Source organism: Podarcis muralis, chromosome 15, assembly GCF_964188315.1.
Source record: "Podarcis muralis chromosome 15, rPodMur119.hap1.1, whole genome shotgun sequence".
NCBI classification, from domain to species: domain Eukaryota; kingdom Metazoa; phylum Chordata; class Lepidosauria; order Squamata; family Lacertidae; genus Podarcis; species Podarcis muralis.
In genome coordinates, this window is record NC_135669.1 from 29,497,504 (window position 1) to 29,513,110 (window position 15,607).

At 49.4% G+C, this 15,607-nt stretch overlaps 1 protein-coding gene across 3 annotated transcripts in view; it reads left to right on the forward strand.

The window, feature by feature from the left end:
• HIP1 (huntingtin interacting protein 1) overlaps window positions 1-15,607 on the forward strand; it is a 71,701-nt gene that overhangs the window by 20,467 nt on the left and 35,627 nt on the right. The window contains exon 1 of one of the 3 annotated variants that reach the window (XM_077919716.1): window positions 5,979-6,261. The exons of the other annotated variants lie outside the window; for them this stretch is intronic. Within the exon in view, the coding sequence (XP_077775842.1) occupies window positions 6,244-6,261 (18 nt within the window). The 5' untranslated portion in view covers window positions 5,979-6,243. Of the gene's footprint in view, window positions 1-5,978; window positions 6,262-15,607 lie in introns of those variants that run through there. 3 annotated transcript variants of the gene reach the window in all.

Consider the following 15,607-nt stretch of genomic DNA (forward strand, 5'->3'; position numbering starts at 1 on the left):
GGGAAGGGAGGACTGGCAGCTCTTCACTGAGTTGTTGTTATGCAGCTGCTGCTTCTCTTTGTCATCTGAGCCAGGATAGAATTGCTTGAGGGCAGAGGGCACTTCCTTGCCTCCACAGTTGATCCAAACCTTGCTCACCCACCTACACTCCCAAGGCTGTATGGTGGCAGGAGAAAGCTGTGAGGCAGCTGCAGAAAGTGAGTTAGTGTGGTCATGGGGCTTAAAGTAGTTGCCCCTTCTCTGTTCAAGCATGAAAGTGTGAGCCTGCAGGGACCTCTTCTCTCTGTTCCTCTTGTGACCCTTTCACCACTGCTCTGACTGACTACTTCCTCTCCCTACGTTCATCTTTTTCATGACTTTTTCCATTTCCCTAGCTCAGAAAAACCTGGATCTTGGTGTTTGGCCCTCCCCCTCTTGGTCCTCAGATCTCTGCATGTGGTTCTGCATCTGTGGCCTCTCAGAGCTGCCAGAGGGTGTCCAGCCAGAACATTTTCCCTTTTGAAATATGGTAGAGCCCTCCTTGTTGCTACCTAAAAACAGAGGCATTGGGAGAAAAAAGCAATTGACACAGAAGAGGCTTTCCATAGTATTTTGGGAAAGTGCCTGTGTCTTCACTAATAAGTGTACTGCTCAATATTATTTGTTTCTTTCTTCTTAGTGAGACCGAGTCCACCAGACATGGATGCTGTCCCAGGTAATAGTACAAGGTGTTAATGCAGCATACTATCAATAGACTAGTAAACTAATCAGCCCCTGTTCCAACCCCCACCCTCCCACCCCACTCCATACAAAGACTGCTGGATACTCCATTGCCTGTAGTAGCCACTCCAGCCCAAATCTATCAGCAGGTGTTGGATAACACTTTAATGGTTGCTTATATCTCCAATGGGATTGCTAAAGAGTAGCCTTTATCCACCACTACAGCTTTGATGCTCATCTCAGGGTGGATTTTTCCTTTGAAGGGGCTGTGCTGAGCTCCATGTGTGTGACCTCAAAGGAAAAGAACTGGTTTCTTTCCTGTAACTGTAATTATTTGAATGGTCATCTGTGTAATCTCACAATCCACCCTCCATCCCTGCTGTGCTTGCTACCTTAGCCTGCTCTTGGTCAAAGCTTCCGTATTTACACGCCTACCAGGTAATTATAGGTGACAAGTAATTCCATGTAGGCAAGTGAGTGAGCTGGCAGAAGGCAGCAGAGCATTTAGTCCTTCCTCTGTCCCCAGTACAGAAACCTAAGTGGCTTTGCCAGAAAAAGTGAAGACCCTTCCTTTGCACCCAGAATAGGAATGCAGTAGGATGCTAGGAGAGGAACGGAGTCCCCTATCCCTCCTCTGCCAGTGCTCCAGCAAGCTAGTAGGCATTTTTGCAGGCTAGTAACTTTTGTGGGCTTCTTGACAAGGGTACTTTTTACATAGCTACTGCATGTGGTTTCAGAGGCAGCAGCCATGCCCCCTTGAGAATAAACATGGAGGGTGGGGGAGAGTGGCCCACCAAAATGCCCACCTCCAGAAGGTTCCAAAACAATACCCATGCAGCAGATGCAGGAGCTATATGTATGGCTGCAAAGACAACCACAATTCATGCACCTCAATGACAGGTGAGCCACCTGTTTTTCCTCAGAGAAGCTGGCATGTGATCTCCAGGCAGCTGCTAGAAGCAACCCTGCTTAGCCAGCAGTCAAACGGTATCCTGTGTCTTCAAACAATTCTCCTGAGGCAGATACCTTGAAATCTAGAAACGTTACACAGCCCATCTACAAGGCTGGCCCCTGGGAATGAGAAATGTTTCCCCCACCTCCCAAGCCTAGTGGCAAGGTGCAGGGGTGCTTCACCACTGTGGCTGTTAATGAGGATTTTTTCCATCACTGTTGGATATGGGAGCCAGGTTGTGCAGCTCCATAGGCTGCTTGAGCAAAATTGGGGAGGGGCCTCTGTCTTCTAAAACAAGCCTCCTACATAACGTCTTGCCCAAGGCTGCCCTGAAACGGGATTTATTTATTTTTTGCACCGCCTGCTTAGGGAGAAGCTGGCTGTTGGCCCACTTGGGATTTCACAGCAAAGGAAACTGCATTTCCACCCAAACCCTCATTTAGCCCAGCTTGGCGTGGGAGCTTTTGCTCTTGTTCTGTGCTACTTGGACAATTTGTTCCTGTTAGCTGGAAGCAACAATAGGCAGTAGCAGCACTGCTTTTTCTTAAGATGCTTGAGGCAGCGGGTGTTGCTGAGCATCCCCCAATACTTCAGTTGCAATAATGAAGCAGAAGCTGCCTGACACCTCTTTTTATATGGAAAAAAAACACCCCACACAATTCAGCTGGTTGATTCTAAAGCTGCTGGAGCTGCCTTTTGCTCTGCTCTCAGCTTGAGGAATTGTAGTTTACATCCCTCCTGAGGCAAACTTCCACTTTTCTTGCCTAACCTATGATGCATATGTTTCTGAATGTGAACTGCAAGTAGATTAGGGGGCCCAGGTACACATCTGGAAATGTAAGAAGTTACACAGTTCCTATTTGACAGAAGGAAAAACTAGCAGTGCTCAGAAACCACCCCCCAAAAAAGAAATGTAAAACATGAGAATGGGCCTTTTAAATAGTGCCCCATCTGTGGAATGCTCTTCCCAGGGAAATATGCCTGGTGCCACCCTCAGGTTTGAAAAAGCAGGCTAGGACACTTTTTTAAACTCAGGCCTTTGGTAGCTAAGCTGGGCCTCTGCAGGGGTGCTAACCCCAACCATCCCCCTTATTGGCTTTCATTAATTGGATATAGCCAGGTATTGGTGGCTGTCACCTTGCTAGGCTTCCTGGTTCCGCTTCTGTTCTTAGAAGGCAGTGTCCCATCAGTTTTTATAGCTGACTGAAGTGTGTGCTGTGTTGCCTCCAAGAACCTAAAAGGCAAATCATGATCTTAAATTCCTTTTTAAAACTTCAACCTGTCATCTTTAAGTGGCTTTGTTCTTGACTGCACGTATGAAATTCCAAAGGTTTGCAGCCTGTTGGGTGGGGAAAAAAACTCCTGTAGATTTCATTACCACAGTACATTGTGATAGCTTTCAAAGAACAGTAAGAAACATTAATAGACATTATGACTATATTCTTGGCCATAATAGCTCAGAGCAAAGCCTCTTTATTTAGAATCGGGATAGCTTCAATTATGGGGTATTGGAAACCAAAGGGGTTCTTGCCCATCTTGCCCTGCCTCTGAGCTTTCCTGTAGCTCCTGGTGGGCCACAGTTGGATGCAGAGGGCTGGAGTCGACCAATTCTTTGACTGACACTGTGTGGCAAATTATCATGTTTTTAACAATCACACACCACTCAAAAACGAGTTAGGCGAAAATATCAATTAAAGTCCAAGTATTTAAGTGTATGGACTGCACTGATTCTGCTATCTTGCTATGCAAAAAGGAGCTATTATCCTTCTTAGGCTTTGTGTCCTTTCCTGTCACTTCCAGGTCTCTCAGAGGGGAAATGACTTAGCACTTGGGGTGGGAAGCACAAAGAGAACCGGAAATCAGCAATGTGCAGTTTTGCAGGACTGCATTTTGCAATCAGATGGGCAGTGTGTGTGCTAATGGCTGGGAGAGTGTGGTGGGCAAGTAACTGCAGTGTTGAGCTTGTCATTACAGTGCTCATGTAGGCTTCTGTGGGATAGAAAGAGCAGACTTTGTGGTACCAAGTCCCTGGGAGTCTCCTTACAGTGCAGACTGTGTAGGGCCACCAACCTAGATGGCTGTGAATGAGGATTGGACAAATTCATGGAGGAAATGGCTATTGATGGCTAACTAGCTACAGTAGCTATGTTCTGCCATTGTGGAAGCAATAATGCTTTTAAACACCCATTGCTGGAAACCATAGGAGGGTTCTTCTTGTGCTCAGGTCCTGCTTGTGGGTTTCCCCAACTGGGCATCTGGTTGAGCACTGTGAGAAGAGAATGCTGGGCCACAAGGGCCACTGGCCTGGTTCAGCAGGACTCTTCCTACTTTCATGCACAGTCACTGTGCCAAGGCTTGCTTCTTCCACTCAGGTGACTTCTGCCCTCAATTCTACTTTTGACCCCACTTCAGCTTGTCTGCACTTCAGATCTCATCCTGCAACTTGGTGTGTGTTTTAAGACCAGTTTCCAAGTTTCCAAGTTGGCTTACAATTAAATCCACATAAAGGTGTAATATGATAAAGGTGTAATATGATAAAGGCTGGTGCTGGTGGGCTGTTGTGGGACAAGCCCCACCAGTTCCTTTGGTTCTATTCAGTGGTGATATGGTCCAGGCTTTTCAGAGGAAGGGGCCAGAAGGCTCTTGTTGTCCCCTTCCACAAAATTTTAAAGGAGAGGCAGGGAGGAAAAGGCCAAAGGTCAAGTTTATGGAAGCTATTGCTTTTGAATGCTGGTTGTGAGGGAAAGGAGCATGTGAAGAGTGCCAGAGTTCACGGAAAGAAAACCAGCACTGCTTTCTTTATCAAAAAAATTTTATCCCACCTTTCTACATCATTCTTTCAGAGGCTACTGTGACAAGGTGGTCTTATTGTTATAGGGAGTGTTGTGCTGGGCCACCTTTTGTTCTTTGTGGTGGCTTCAGTGCAGATATGGTTTAAGTTGAGCTGCTGGCACTGCAAAGGGCCTCAGAGGCAGGATGAACACCTTTGTCTTCTTTTCCATCCAACACTTGTGAGGAGCAATAGGAGGTGCTGCTAGGGGAACATTAATCTGAGAGGGGATAATGAGAGAAGGGTGCCTGCTTTTGTCCACAGAAGGGCCCAGGCTCAATCCTCAGCAAAGGTCCCTGCTGAAAACCCTGGTTAGAGCTGTTGCCAGCCAGTAGTGAGCTATATGGACCCAGGGGCCTGGCAGCCAATTCTGGATGCCACAGTTTAAGAAGGATGTTGACAATCTGGAGCATGTACAGTGGAGAGCAACCAAGATGATCAAGGGTCTGGAAACTAAGCTTTAGGAGGAATGGCTGAAGGAGCTGGGTATGTTTAGCCTGGAGAAGAAGAGACTGAGAGGAGATATGATAGCCATATCTCAAGGGCTGTCACATGGACAGTGGAACAGCCTCCCATGAGAGGTGATGGCCTCTCCTTCACTGGAGGTTTTTAAGCAGAGGTTGGATGGCCATCTGCCATGGATGCTTTAGCTGAGATTCCTGCATTGCAAGGGGTTGGACCAGATGACCCTCAGGGTCCCTTCCAACTCTACAATTGTATGATTCTATTTCCCCAGATGAAATTATTATTATTATTATTATTATTATTATTATTATTATTATTATTATTATTTATATCCCACCTATCTGGCTGGTCCCCAGCCACTCTGGGCGGCTCCCAGCAGAACACTAAAAACAGAATAAAACTTCAAACATTAAAAACTTCCCTAAACAGGGCTGCCTATAAGAACTGAGTAAGCAATTGATGGGCAGCCTAAAGATTCTCTAAGCCAACCATGACATGCGGAGGGTGGAGGTGATGGAGTTGGGGGGTGAGAGACGGTGGTGGATAGAGGACTGGTGCGAATGTGGGGTGGGGGCTGGTCCTCCCACCATCCCAATCCTCCTAACCTCAGGCTATCCTTTCCAGGCAGTCCTTGGGGGGGGGGGGGGCGGGACTGCTGCTTAGGAGTTTCGCTCCTCTCCTCGCCATCTCTCTGCAAAGTGGCGATCCTCCGGGGGGCGGTGAAGCTGCCTGGCCGGCGCTCTGGTGACCCCTCCAGGCAGCAGGAGGGTCTCTACCGGCGTGGGCGCTGCCGCGCAAACTCCTCCTTCCCGCCGCCTTGGCTGGGTCTGTGCCGGGCCTGGCCCGGCGGGCGGCCGCTGCTTCTGCACGGTGTCTTCCTTTGTGCCGCCTGGGCGGGGGGGGGGGGGGAGAAGCCCTGCCTGCCTCCTTCCCTCCTGCTGCCCTTCCGGGGAGGGGAGGGGAGAGCTGGGCGGGAGCGAGCGAGCGCCGGCGGCGGCCTTTTGTCATTCCGAGCACACACGCAGACGCGTCCTCGCTCGCTTGCTCGCTCACTCCGGCGCTGCGCCTGGGCGCGGCGGGCGGGCGGGCGGCGCAATCCCACCGCCGGGGAGGGGCGGCCGTGGGGTCGCCACCATCGCCGCCGCCCCCTCGTCTGGTCCTCTCTCTTGGAAGGAGCGCCGCCCTGGCCATGGGCATCTCACCGTAGCTGGAGCAGGGAGGAGAGGAGGGCGGGAGAGACCCGCCCCGTCGCCGCCACCGGCGGCGGCCCCAGCAGCAGTAGCAGCAGCCTCCGACCATGGAGGTGGGCAAGATGGTAAGGGCAGGGCACCGCCGACCCAGGCGGACGGGAGCCGCGGAGGGCAGATGGCGCCCGGCTTTGTGAGAGGGGCGGCGCCCGGGATGCTCCCCGGCAGGAGGCAGGCGGGATGGGGGCGCGGATACTCTCTCTCTCTCCGGGGTTGCCGGGCTTGTCACCAGCTGCGGGTGGGGTTTCAAGAAGGGAGAGGAGCGGCTGGCCGGGCGGTAATCCAGCGCATTGTGTGCCCAGCCGCCGCTTGCCGGAGAACCCTCGGGGCGCTCGGCTCCAGAGACTTGGCACTGGAGGAGGTCCAGCGCCGGAGGACGGGGTGGTCCTCCCCCACCCCAAGCCTTGGGCACCGGCTTGCTCGAGGTGGGGCTCGCCTTCTCTCCCTCCTCCCGTTTCCTCGAGAGGAGAGTTGGAGGGAGGCGCTTGTTGCTGCCTCCGTTGTCCCCGGTTGCCTCCATCTATCTAGCCTTGCAGGGCTCGGGAGCCTCCACCCGCTTCCCCCATCTCGGGAGTCTCCTTGCGGCGTCTTCCCAGCCTGGGTTAGGACATGCCTAGCGGGGAAGCGCGCAGAGCCAGGCTCTGCTTTGTTGCGGTAGGGAGAGAGCCGCCGCCACCTGTCTCCGGCTGAGCGAAACACTCGCAGCCGGCATTGTGGGCGCGTCCAGGACCACCATCCCTCCCTTCCTCCTTTTGCGGGTGGATCTGGGCCGAAGGGGGCAGGGCGCGACCTCGAAAAGGGTCAAGTTGGTTCTGTGCAACAGAGAGTTCCCCAGGGCTGCCTTTCGGAAGCAGCAGGAAAGGCTTTGAAGGACTCCCGCCGGAGACTCCGTTGCCTTGGGGCGGGGGGGGGGGGCGTGTTGGTGTTTGCCTCCTGCAGTTGAACCCTACACGGCCGGGGAAAGGAGCTGTTTTCAAGCAGCAAAAAGGGGCAGGCTTTGGTGGGGGGAGTTAGCCCACCTCGTGGGGGGGGGGGAGTTGCGAGCTACTGATTGGCTGCCAGTGACATCATGCTACCTAGACAATTCCCCCTCCATCCCTAATTCGTGCTTTAAGAGTAGCGGGTTTCTGGAGCATGGTGATAATGCCTTGAGGGGAGCCAAACTAAGGGGTACTTGCTGAACCAGCAACCACAGGTAGGCTCCGTCAGGAAAGTGGCAGGTGGTTGGAGAGGAGGCAAGAGCTAAGAAGGAGCCCAACACTTAAATGATCTGATATACGGAATGTAGCTCAAAGTAATAGTCATGATTCCACCAGTGTGCTTAACCCCAGCTGCTTAAACAAAAAGATTGCAAGGTTTAAGACGGTTGCGCAAGGGGGGAAGAGAGTAATACATTCAAGAGGAGGCATTGCATTTTTCCTTCCTGTCTGAATTTGACACATTGAAGGGCATGGGGGCTGCTGTAGTTCAGTGGCAGAACAACTGTGTTGCATGCTGAAGGTGCCACCCCGATGGCATCTCCAGGTAGGGCTGGGAGAGACCCTGGAGAACTGCTCCCAGTCAGTGCAGACAGTCCTGAACTAGACCACTACAGTGGTACCTCGGGTTAAGTACTTAATTTGTTTCAGAGGTCCGTTCTTAACCTGAAACTGTTCTTAACCTGGAGCACCACTTTAGCTAATGGGGCCTCCTGCTGCCGCCACGCCGCTAGAGCACAATTTCTGTTCTTATCCTGAAGCAAAGTTCTTAACCCGAGGTACTATTTCTGGGTTAGCGGAGTCTGTAATCTGAAGTGTATGTAACCTGAAGCGTATGTAACCCAAGGTACCACTGTATACTTCTTGGTATAAAGCTCTTTCCTACATTCCTAGAGGCAAGAAGGTGTGAGCTGTTGACTTGAGAGTGACATGAGAGAGAAAACACACACACACACACAAGCATTCATGGCTTCCTAGCTCCAGTCCAGGACTTCCACTCTGAGAGAGAGGCAACTCATCACAGTCTGAAGGGCTGCTGGGAGCAGCACCTTCTGAGCTGTCAGAGAGGGCAGATGCACCTGGAGTGCAGGGCTAAAGACTTTCATGGCTCAAGCTAGGAACAGCAAGCTTCGAAGGGTAGAATAATGAGGTTCATGCTGACCTTTTGACAGGGAAGCCACCCTTGAGATCTGCTGCAGAAGCAGCCTCTGGATGAAGCTGAGGGTGAGCTACCAGTTTAAAATGATGGGTTAGCCCCTCAGATAAGAGAAATTGATCACTCCAAATGTTAACTGATGGTGGAAGGGTAAGTGTATTCAGGTTATTAAAGGATGTTTCAGTTACACGCACACATCCTCTTGTAAATGACCTACCCCTTCCTTGTTTGGGGCAAGTGAAATTCGCCTCTTGAGGAACCTGGGTGGGAACAGTCAATATCCTTTCTGCTTCTTTTCTGCCATCAAAGAACCCTATTGCTCTTCATTTCAGTGCCTGAATTGCCTTCATGGTAAGGGGGAGTATCCCTGTCTCAAAGTCACTGTGTGCTTAGAGCTTGCTTGAATTCTGTTTGAGGGACTAGAAAGGTGTGGCATTCCCACTCCACATGGGAATGGGGGAGGTAGTGCTGCTGTTTTGTGCAGAGGGGTGGGGGTGGTCTTTGAGCTATCCAAATGAGCCCGTAGAAGTGCATTAGGTTTACTAGCACTGATTTGAATGCCTTTGAGAATATTGTCTCCCAGTTAGTTTGGTGTGACAGTTCCTGAGATGGAACAGTGGGTTTGGGCTTACATTTGGATACTGTTGGATTCCATTTTGAATCAGGAGAAGCACAGCCTAGTTCTTCAGGATAGACTCTTGATGCAGCTGTTGGGTTGTGCCAGCAGAGGTCCCCCCCCCCAACCTGGTGCAAAATTTGTAATGCAAAACATAATTGTGGGAGATAACAAGGCTGATATGCCTGATTGAAAATTAGAATCCTGTGTGTGCATATGCCAGCCTTTGATAAACACCTTTGCTACTTCTCTGTGCTTCCTCTTGTGGAAAGAGCCATGCCACTCTGGTGCTTAGCGGGCTGTTGCCGCCACTGTCATCCCTCTTTGCACTGGGCCTTGTTACGTTTTCCTCACAGGACTCTTTTTCATCTGGCAGATGCTGTCTCTGCTTTGGGGAGAGCCCCTTAGCATAAGAGAGTCATTGTGGTGTAGTGGTTAGAATGTCAGAGTCGGACCTGGGGAACCCGGGTTCAAATCCACACTCAGCCATGAAAGCTCACTTGAGCAGGAAACCAAGAAGGAGAACCTGACCATAAGAGCCTAATTTTACAGACGTTTAACATGTCTCCTCTTACTTGCTTGTTCTCTAAACAAAAATCTTTCTTCATAGGCGAGTCTCTCTTGCCACCATGTAAATTCTGGGGCTCCTCACCCTGTTTCCTGGGGCAACACAGCCCTCCTGCCCTGGAGCTGACGAACCTTGGTTTCCCTTCTTTTTCCAAGCCACTGTGAGGCTGTCTGGAATGGGGAAGTAATGCAAGCAGTTCTTTGGAAAGGAAGCTTGTGGTGGCTCCTGTAAGCCACTCTACCCCAGTGGCTGCTTGAGCTCCTTGATCACTCTCCCTCCAGAACATTTCCTAGACTCTTCTGCAACATGTTTTACACATGACAGCCTAAACCAGCAAGCTCCTTGAAGTTCTAACTGCAAAAATAAAGTTAATGGTTGATTACAAAATGATTCCAGGTTAAGGGGTAGTCTTCCTCAGAGGAGACCCATTGAAGCTGATGAACATGACTAACAGGTTTATTATTTTCAGCAGGCCAACTCTGAATGAGACTTGGTTGAATACAACTCTGGCAGGTTTTGTTTTGGTTTTTTTTTTTTTAATGGTATTGTATTCTGAATAAAATAGTATGTCACAAAAGCTATTAGATCCCACTATGTTAACTTAAATCCTCCACTTGGCTTTTGGAAAGCTCTGGAGAAGAAAACAGAAGATGCAGAGGTGAAATATCAGGCTCTGAGCAAATATTTATTTATCAAATTTATATCCCATCCTACCCCAAGATGCCCTGGGTGCCAAATGAGTGTATCATTTAAAACAAAAACAAAGCAAACATTTTAAAACAATAAAACATTTTTTAAAATAACTGTTAAAAACAACTGAAATAAGTTACATTAAAAAAAATTCTAAAAGTTATAAACATTTTTCAATCCCTTGATCTTCTGGTTGTCAGTATTCTTCAGCCACCAAACATCTGGATAAATAGGAATGTTTTCAAATACCTCCTGCAAGTTAATAATGATGGAGACAGGTGCACCTCATTAGGGAGTGCATTGCACTACGGGGGAGCTACCACTGAAAAGGCCCTGTCATGAGTCAGCACCAACCGGGTGACACCTGGTAGTAACATCACCACCAAATCCCCACCTTCTGATTGTAGTGGAGGCAGATTCAATGTACCCCAACAGCTTAATAGGGTTCGAAAGAAAGAGAACGTACATGTCTGAAATCTGTTTTTCAAGGTTGCGCTATGAGTGTAAATTCCAGTGTGTAGGTGAAGCCAATAGAGCTCAGAATTTAGGATGAAATTTAATCCTGTGGACCCATGAACCACTGTGGTGCTTCGTAATGAGGTCTTAATTGAGGAGGGGAAGAGAAACACAATAATTTATTGGTGGGGGTGGAGAATGATAAAAACAGGAGGGGGCGTCACTACATGTCCTTGGAGTTGTATAACCACAAACAATGGAATTCATGATACAGGCAAAATGCTAAATTGTTTTCATATCCTGTTTTGAGAAGTTGGGGTAGAAAGTAGCTTAGGTGTTGAGCCGTTTCACTGGGTAAATCAGACATCTGATCGCTTACCGAACTAAATGTACTGTATATATATTTTAAGAGGCAAATGGAAGGAGGTGAAACCTCACAGGACTGTTTACTCTGTAGTTGTTGGAGCGTGAAGTGGTTTAGGCTCACTCTAAAGAAATAACAAAATTCCCAGATATTTCAAGCACCTGTTACTGGGGACCCCAGTGACCCCATTGGCCCTGGAGTGTGCAGAAGGTGCCAGTGCTCAGACCTTGCATGTGACTGTGTTGGGGGGTGGGCACTGTGTAAACAGAGAGCACATTATTTGTAAAGCTTCCTTCCGGTGGCTATTCTACATATTCTTCAAGTCCTGCTTTGTCACCATTTAAATGGTATGCATTCATTTGAATGCAGCATTAGGGTTTTTCTATAGATCTCTTGAAAAAGAGGATCTCCCCTGGAAATCTTATTCTGGGATAGATGTGCAGTGGATGTGCTGGACCCAGTAATGGGCTGGATGAGAGCCAATAAACTGAAACTCAATTCAGATAAGACTGAGGCACTGTTAGTGGGTGGTTCCCTAGACTGGGTGGATTGGAGGTTGCCTGCTCTTGATGGGGTTCCACTCCCTCTGAAGGAGCAGGTACGTATCTTGGTGGTACTTCGGGATCCTTTGCTGTCACTTGAGGCTCAGGTGGTCTTGGTGGCTTGGAGTGCCTTCCATCAGCTTTGGCTAGTGGCCCAGCTACACCCCACTCTGGACAGGGCTAGCCTAACTACTGTAGCCTGTACTCTGGTATCCTCTACATTAGATTATTGCAATGTGTTATACTTGGTGCTGCCTCTGAAGATGGTTCAGAAACTTCAGCTGGTGCAGAATTCATTGAGCAGGTTGCTCACTGGGGCAAGATGGTGTAGTATATAGTGCCAATCCTGGCCCAACTGTATTGGCCACCAATTAGTTTCCGTGCCAAATCCAAAGTGCTGGTTTTGACATATAAATCCTCAAATGGTTCAAGAGACCTCAAGGGCTGCCTCTCCCCATATTAACTGACCTGGACTCTGTGATCATTATCTGAGGTCCTTCTTTGTGTGCCCCTTCCACAAGAGGTCCAGAGAGTGGCAACACGAGAACCGGCCTTTTCTGCAGTGCTCTCCATTTGTGGAATTCTCTCCCCAGGGCGTTTCACCTGGCGCCATTGTTATATATTTAGGCACCAGGCAAAAACTTTCCTCTACAACCAGGTTGGTCATAAATCACTTTGGGTTGCCCTGGGCAAGATAAAGCAATGAACAAATTCAATAAATAAGAAAAATGATGATGGTGACATGTTTCAAATCAGTTTGCTTATTCTGTCTTCCACAGTAACATAGGAAGCTGCCTTATACCACGTCAGACCATTGGTCCATCTATCTCAGTACGTGGTACCTCAGGTTACATACGCTTCAGGTTACAGACTCCGCTAACCCAGAAATATTACCTCGGGTTAAGAACTTTGCTTCAGGATGAGAACAGAAATCGTGCTCCAGCGGTGTGACGGCAGCGGGAGGCCCCATTAGCTAAAGTGGTGCTTAAGGTTAAGCACAGTTTCAGGTTAAGAACAGACCTCCAGAACAAATTAAGTACTTAACCTGAGGTACCACTGTATTGTCTGCACTGACTGGCAGCAGCTCTCCAAGATTTCATGCAGGAGTCCCTCTTACTCCGACCTGGAGATGCCAGGGATTGAACCTGAGACCTTCTGCTTGCAAGGCAGAGCAGACACTCTGCCACTGAGCTGTGGCCCCTCCCCAAAACTCTAGGAAGGCCTGCCTGCAAGGGGGGCGGGGAGCATCTTCAAAGGCTCTTTACTGCTAAAAGCCCTTGGCGGAGCACACTGGTAAACATGCTTGGCCAGCTTCCTGTGCCATGTCATAACTCTGGGAGTGATGGAAAGGCACAGGGCAGTCCTCCCTCTTGCAGGGCTTGGAAACTGCCACTTGCTTCTTGGATTCAGGGCGGTTTGTAGTTCCAGTTTCCTATAAGGGCAGTTGCAGGGCAGGCAGGAAAGACCTGGATTTTGTTGAGAAAAAGTAGGGCTAAGGTAGGTCTGCCTCCATTTTCAGTGGGCTTTGTGCCAGAGGCTCACTGCAAGAGCCAGAGCTGTGCTTGGTGCATGTGACTTGTGGCCTTAACCTTTGAGCTGCAGGTCTCCCCCCGCCCTCCTGATCTCAGAGCCCCAAAGCACCCTCGGCAGATGCTGCTGGCCTGCCCAGAGTGGCCAGCTTTCAGCTTTGCCCAGAATAATCACTGGTGGGTTTGCTGCAGTGCTGAAGGTTCCTACAGGGCCAGCAGTGGACATTCCGCCTCCCCTCCTGGCAGGTCCTAGCTCAATTTGTCACTGGACACCAACTTTGAGGTCATCAGTGAAGCACTCAGAGACAAGAGGGAAGCCCTGGATTCAGGGGAGACAGGGGTGGTCCAGGTGTACAAAATTCCCCAGGAGCATTTTGCTACTGGCGTGGGTCCAGTTACCCCTGTGTGTGTTTCTTCTTCTTGCATACGGGAACAAATGAATTCTTGTAAGAGCAAGTTACAGTCAAACAATGTAGTTGAGATCATACAATTGTGGAATTGGAAGGTACCCCAAGGGTCATCTAGTCCAACCCCCTGGCAAATAGACTTTCCGTTGTGGTGACCAAAACCTAGATCCAAGGTGCTCCTAGCTTATATCTGAGTTTCTAACACTGGGATTGGTGTTCTCTTGATGGCAGGGTTTAGTGGCGCATCTTAAGCACCATATCTGCAAATCAATCACCAAAGCACCAAACGTGAACCCAATTTGAGGGAAGGGGACTGCTTTGAAGAAGCCATTATCCTTGTTTAGACCTTACCAGACAAAAACAGCTTAATATCCACAAATTGCTATGATAAGGAAGAGTTGGGTTTCTGGGATTTCCATGGATAATTTTGGACCAGGAGCTCATTAGTGCTGTGGCTTCTTTCTTGATCTCATGCCAGTTGTGATATCAGCTGGGGAGTAGCAGTGAGCCCATCTGGTGCCTCTCCTGCCTTGGCTGTAGCTTCCTGTTGCTATGCATGGGGCGGGCGGGTGTGGAATGAAGCTGGCATTTTCCTGCACATTGCCTTTACAGAACTTGCTGCATACAGAGCTGCTGGAGCAGGAAGTGCTAGACAATGCCACCCTTTCAGCTGAGCCTTGACCATTTCCCTCTGTGGGTCCAGGAAACCCTCAGCCCCGAGGGTTTTGATTCCAGTGTATAAACCTTCCAGGAAAGGGATGGTGAGCTGATGCAGGGGGGAGGAGACAGGGCCCCAGAATGTTGCCTTGCACCTTCCTAACCGTTTCCCCCACCCACCCCCCCACCCCAAACTCAGCCAGAGAAGCCTCATTCATGATTCTGCAGCTGGGCCTGGAATCCCTCCTGGGTGAAGCCTTTTCAGAGTGACACTGCAGCTGTCAGCTCAGCGGGAGTGCAAGGCTTCCTTTTCTCCCCACCCCCAGATGATGAAATTATTTTGTGGGAGGAGAGGGGGTGCATAAACACCTCACAGAAAGTAATGGGATCCCTGTGGTTTTGAAGAGAGAACAGTGACTCTCCACAGAATGTTCAGTACACATTTGAATCTAGCGCTCCAGATTGCATGCTTGGAGGCAGAATCCAGTTCTCAGGGGCAAGGCACTGCACAGCCCCAAAGGAATGACAGATTTCAAGAGAAAAGCATCAGTGTTTTGATGCCTGCCTGGAAGTTTTCTGACCTCCCCCAGAAGGTTTATACACAGTCTTAGAAGGACCTTCCTGAAATGTTGGGTCTTTCCCTGCGTCCTGTGATGTGTCCTCATGGTTACAGGTGACTCAGAGTTGGGTGGACTTCTACAGAAGTTTGCTTTGGGGAGATCTGACTGAGAGGTTTGACTGAACTGATCTGAGCTGTAACAAGATGAGCCCCATCCCAAGTTAAGCTGTTGGGGACCATGGTATGTTATGGTGGTGATGTATGTTCCGTTTGCTTGACTGGCTACTGATTTTAACATCTGCCTTGCACCAAGAGGCACCAGGGGCATGGCATGCCTTGATCTGCTTTTGGTACTCGAGTGTTGATTCCCTTCAGAGCATCCAAAGGTAGAAAGGCCCACTTTCAGTACCTGGACTTGAAGGCCTTGATCCAGCCCTATGTAGCTTGAATTGGTATTGGGGTGGGTGGTATGTTTGCTCTAGTTTAGCAGAGGCAAATACTGAGGCTAGTGAGCTTCTGTGCAGCCCTAAATTAGGTTGTATGACGAAGCAAAGTCACAGCTTTTTGGAGAGATCTTTATGACAGGACTAGTGAGTCCTGGCAGAGGGCAAGAGCAAATCTCTATTTACCTTTAAGATATCCAAATATGGAGCTTGGTGATGGCCAGTGCTGAGTCACTCTGTAAGATTTCCTCAGTTTACTCAGTCAGGATGAGAACCGCAGGCAGTGAAATGTGATGCTGCTTCCGTGCTGAGCTTCTGACACTTGTTTATCTCATCTAGAGCAGACCACAGATGGGAAAGTTGTGCCACTCTGTCCTTGTACTCCTCTGGGTGACCACTTTATTAATCTTTCATCCTGATCTGCTTGTACAAAGCTTATGCGGGGGCCAG